Raw genomic sequence first — 5,422 nt, 5'->3', positions numbered from 1 at the left:
CAAATGTGCTACCAATGTTAACCTCGAGATCCAGCCTCAAGCCTGTGAACTACTTAGTCATAACATATAAATGGTTGTGGTCCGACCCTTTAAACGACATTTTTCATTGTTTAATAACCATAGGTTATTGGGTGATAGACCATGCACGTGTGTGTATTATTTTCCAACAAACCATTCACGTGATGTCGATTATTGATGGATTTGATTGCTTTAAATAAACATCTGTTATAAAGCAGGTGTTAATTGTTTTCGTCTGCCGACCAAATGGCGACCGAAAATGATAAATCATTTCCAAATGTATCGCGGTTAAAGAGAAAAAATAGGTCGGCAATGATAAAACGCAGCTTGTTGTGAAATGAAGACATAGGCTTCACGTGACAAATACTAGCGTGCTCATCATAGGCGTGTTCACACTGAGGTAGACGTAAAAATGATGAAAAAGAATTGTATTACATTTTACTTCGTAGAATAGATGTAATCAACATATGATTGTATAGTATTGTGGAATCATAGTCCGGGATTCGCAAACGATTGAAATAAATCAAATCAGGCTGCAAGCGGCCTTTGTTAATGATTTCCCCCAAACATGTTCTCATCCCGTTACTTCATCCATCATAATATGCGCACATTCGTTGATTATTTCTCAAAAAGCCGGGCGTGAATATACAAATGCACTCACGATTTGTATTGAGGTACTCAGGCCTTTGATCGCAACATAGAAAACGATTCCGACCACCACAATATAATCAAAAATGTGCTTGCGCGACATGAGGTGATGAACAATATCATGCTACCAAGATAAGTGCGGGGTTATTGCCTCGCCTATGGAGTCTTTTTACGGGTATATTTGCAGTCTTTCGGAACCAAGCCCCAGAACTTCTATTGCTAAAGATAGTTTAGGAACATTAAATAAACTTACCTGGTGTCGTTGCCCATATCACTAGGATATCAGAATCATCTAAGATGGGGCATTGTTCACGTACGTGGTCACTGAGTATTTCATTCTGTACTTCCTTTCCCTTGCAACTTTGCATTAGGAACACCTTCGGTCTACCTATTACAATAGAGAGTCATATAAGTATAACAACCTAAGCGACAAATTATCATAGACAAAATACATTCCCTGAAACACTTTTTAACTAATATTGTGTTGACTAATATTAATTTACTGTATATTTACACCACTTCTCTGTTCTAACATCTTACTAAATCTTGAAAGATGAACGTGAGACACGTACACACTATTTCAACGATAAACGTTAGCAATGGACACAGTATGCCAATAATGAATTACACTGCACCATATAGCTGTTTCGTCCTTCTGGGACTCATTAGTGATGCCATAAAGCAATAAGGTGGACGTTCAACTTGGTTTTAACAACAGTTGAAGTCATATATGCCTTCTGTGTCAGAAATGAGGCGCCCTCGTTATCATCTCGTCTTGTTGTTCCCTCGCCACCTGTTTTTATCACGCTGTGCAGGTAAATACCAGCCAAGAATGAATTTGTAAAAAGTGATGGTACCGTTTGGCTTGACAAAGAAATAATTATCTTGAACTTTTGACATTGTTTTGTAGCTGTTATTGTTTTGTATTGACTTCCTTCTGTCCGTCTTCAGTATGGATAATAGGTTTCGTCCTACACGTTACACATGATATGTTGATAATTTTTCGGCATGAAAGACTGACACATTCCACAAACCTAATGATTTGTGCGATATTTCAGGTCGTAGATCAAATATTAAGGTCACAGTTACCATATCTTGATTTTAAGTTATCGTTGAGCTAAAGTAATGCAACAGACATATTTGTAGTTTAAGGTAATTCAGTCAATCAAATAACTGCTACGATGATACATTGTTATTTTCCACTTATTGAAGTTGTTATCTTTTATTCATATTTGTTAAATAAAAAAGTTATTCTGAAACATATAATGGAATCATGATTAATAGCTATGGGCTTCTTGTAAATATCAATAATTCCAATAAAATGATATTTTGTTTTGAAGTGACACATTTATTTTTTCAATAATCATATAACTATTTCTTCTTACCTGCAAATTCGGGTATCTTTCCGTTTGTGAACTCGCTAAATACATCAGCGTATTTGAATTCTTTTTCATCCTTGGTTAGGAAATACTCCTGGAAAAAAAGAACAACTTTATCGTAATTAAGGCCCCAGAGATTCAATTTTCTGCTGAATTAAACAATAAGGACCAATGCATCATCAGCTGATAAATTGTACAACCTCGTTCGTCCTATTGAAATTACCTCACCGCCGTGACTCATCACTGCAACAAACAGACAATAATATTTGAATGATCCATTGTTGTACTTGTCGTCCTTCAGAATGGTCCTTGTTTCTTTGAGATGCTCTTGTACTTCAGCTTCGTTGCAATCTTCGTGGTACTTTACGTCCCATCCCAGTTCGGCTCCGAAAAAAGCTTTGAGATACTTTTCGTCGACAGGAGCCTCTGCGTATTATAATAGTGTTGTTTTTTGTCTTTTAGTCATGATTGAAATACTAATATTTATTTTCTTTTAATTTCACTCGTTGAAAAACAAAGAAGATATATNCAGCTCGTGTGATGGATGGGGGTATGCCAAGCAAGCGTTCTAACGACGACTTGATGGCGTATGTAAATACCCCTGGAAACAAATAGATACATTTCCTGGGAAGACTGGATGATTTGGTAGCACGATCCACGAGACACAGAGCCACGTTTATGTCCATGAAAACACGAGTTACACAACATTTTCTTATTTTTTCTTACATGACATAGGAAAGCTGGAAGGACCATCTGCAGTTACTAAAAATACAATAAAATAGTACAATGTTAATACATTTGTCACAAGGATGAATCCTTAACTTTAAACTTCGCTATGCAAACAGGGGCATATGTATAAGTTACTTGCATTTTATGTTTGATTTTCACTCCTCATCATATATTTTTTTCTCTGATTTTTGTTCTCAAAGATAACATTTTCTGATATTAACTAAAAAGACTAAAACATACTAGAGTTCTTCTCCAAAATATGAAAACTCATAAATATAGCGTTACCGATGGAAAACGTTCAATTTCAATTTTCCTTCGGCAATTGGTTTGATTTGATAAGGATAAGCCTCTTTTTAACAGCTTATGTCCTCTCTAAAGATGTGCCTTCATATGTGTAATGCGTGTGTGTAAGTGTGCTGGAGGCGGTATGTAGGTGTGAATGCCTCCTTACGATAGCATGGATCTGATTCATACTTAATAGTGTTCTATTTTAATGCTATCAATGAAATACCATGCTGACGGCACCCAGCATAGTAATCCACCCGGTCACATTATACCTAGGACATGCGGAGATTAATTTCACTTTTCCCCGCCGCTGTGGAGAGACGTACCAGACTCAAATATCCAAATGAATGTTGTCATGCATCATCGATACTGCACGGGGTACGCTCACTTACGCTCTCTGCACTCCTAGGATATGTCGTAATATAATTGAAGGCACGAAGTTAGCTATTTGATTGGTCTGTGGTAAAAATAAACCTGACCAATTGCTAGGCTGATACCTGTCCTTTGAAGATTACAAAGGAGTCACATCCTATTTCAAAGCTAGTAAAGTTTACTTTATGTTCGATTTTATTTTATAGCATCACATGATAAATGTACTTTAGGTTATATGCCAATTCGGTGATATTATAACTGCGCTGGACACGTTATAAACATTTTAAATGATAGGTATTATAATGTTTATAGCATGTCTCGATTGTATATATCAACACTTAATGTTAAGAAAGTTCACGTTATGAAAAGAGGTCCTTCGTTTAACATATGCATATCGATAAACCGTGCTTCCGGGGCATCAACTTTTATTTGTGTACATTCCCTAAGCGACAGCCATCATGATTTGCGGCTGGTACGCCTTTCCACTAATAGTAAAATAGAATTATACTCCGATTGACCTAGGTATATAAGTGAACTTTGGATAATATTTTATTTCGTAACCTTATGTTTGGTCGTTAATGAATCTGAAAAATCCGGTGAATGGTATTTGTCCCGAGAACATTAGCCTATCATGTTGTTAACGACGTATTGTTCCATAATGATAGCTAATGTATAAATTCAACATATTCATATTAAATATCTACATTTCGATTTGTAATTGATGTCTCTAAACATGACTTATCAGGTGATAGAAATTCTGGATGACTAGAGCATCTTGTAGGCGATGGGTTGAACCTTATATGACTTGGAAATGTCCCAGCCTGTAGACAAAACCCATGGTCTTTACCAATTTGAAATTAATTCACTCATCTAATTTCGCCCCTCCCAGAGAATTCGTGTTAGGATGACGAATGACACAAATGATAGCAAGAACTACCGTTTTGTGGTGTGACTTCAGGAGATAAATGTTCCCAATCGCTCTGCATTGTCGTCTCCTTGTTGTCATCAGACATCAACTGATTACTCGGCACTAAATAAGAAAAAAACAGTGTGAAACCACCAAAACAATATCAGTACCTTATTTTGACACGTAAAAACACGAATCAAGAACTAAATGTTAAGGGTACCGTTAAGTTAAAATATATTTTTAATATTGTAAATATATGTAAAATAAGTCCTTATAAAAGAAATATTTCACATATATGAAACGTTGAGATGATTCCTATATAATCAGAGTTGTTCTTGATATCGATCTTCGAAAATATATATATTTATTTTCAAAACAAGAACAACTATAATCCAACTAGGCATCAACCTTTAAGCTTCTTATCCCATACTTTATCATGTCGCTAGCCAGATATTACATTTATTTTGCATCCGGAATGATAAATGCACACTGTCAAAAACCTTTATATAAAATCCAACATATACCATTAATTAGTCAACGTTTTTGTCAGCTTCCTGACGGTTGTAATAGACATTATCTGCCATTTATCACAGCATTTGACACGTCGAATTTAAATGTGATTTAGAAATATATAAGATGATTACTGCAACTTATTGAACATTTAACATTGCTACATACTTGACAAAAAAATACGAGAAGAAACTACCTTCTGATTTCTTTACGCTTTGCATAGGTGTCCCAGTGTTATCAGCAGGCCTCAACTGATTTCCCGCCGCTAAATAAGACCAAATAATATATTGTGAAAACACAAAAAAACAAACTATAACAGTACCTTATGTTGAAAACTGAAGACATGTATCAAAACTTTAAGGTACCGTTCAGTTGAAATATATTATTAACATTGTAACCTTAGGAAAACTATGTTACATCCTTATAACTGAAATATTCGATAAATAGTCCATATGTTATTACATATCACATATTAAATGAATTTTAAGTGATCAGAGTTGTTTGTAATTAAAATGTTTGAAAATATATAGACATGGATGTTTAAATATTCCAATTGTGAACAAGTATTTAATGT

At 35.1% G+C, this 5,422-nt stretch overlaps 1 protein-coding gene and 1 long non-coding RNA gene across 4 annotated transcripts in view; both read right to left on the bottom strand.

The window, feature by feature from the left end:
* The window catches only part of LOC110452312 (caspase-3-like), a 3,255-nt gene extending 688 nt beyond the window's left edge, over positions 1–2,567 (bottom strand). Inside the window, exons 1-3 of the mRNA XM_021500749.1 lie at positions 2,269–2,567; positions 2,052–2,139; positions 920–1,054 (exon numbers count right to left, since the gene is read on the bottom strand). Coding sequence (XP_021356424.1) covers positions 920–1,054; positions 2,052–2,139; positions 2,269–2,286 — 241 coding nt within the window. The 5' untranslated portion in view covers positions 2,287–2,567. The remainder of the gene's footprint in view (positions 1–919; positions 1,055–2,051; positions 2,140–2,268) is intronic.
* Positions 2,568–2,583: 16 nt separating this feature from the next.
* Positions 2,584–5,422, bottom strand: part of LOC110452310 — a 16,386-nt gene continuing 13,547 nt past the window's right edge. The window contains exons 2-4 of one of the 3 annotated variants that reach the window (XR_002463174.1): positions 5,045–5,113; positions 3,386–4,461; positions 2,584–2,807 (exon numbers count right to left, since the gene is read on the bottom strand). This is a non-coding gene — a long non-coding RNA (uncharacterized LOC110452310). Of the gene's footprint in view, positions 4,462–5,044; positions 5,114–5,422 lie in introns of all 3 variants that reach the window. The other 2 variants (XR_002463175.1, XR_002463173.1) reach the window with 2 other exon arrangements.

This window comes from Mizuhopecten yessoensis, unplaced genomic scaffold (genome assembly GCF_002113885.1).
Source record: "Mizuhopecten yessoensis strain PY_sf001 unplaced genomic scaffold, ASM211388v2 scaffold6579, whole genome shotgun sequence".
NCBI classification, from domain to species: domain Eukaryota; kingdom Metazoa; phylum Mollusca; class Bivalvia; order Pectinida; family Pectinidae; genus Mizuhopecten; species Mizuhopecten yessoensis.
The sequence above is the reverse complement of the archived record's forward strand: the minus strand, read 5'-3'. Positions and strand labels throughout refer to the sequence as shown.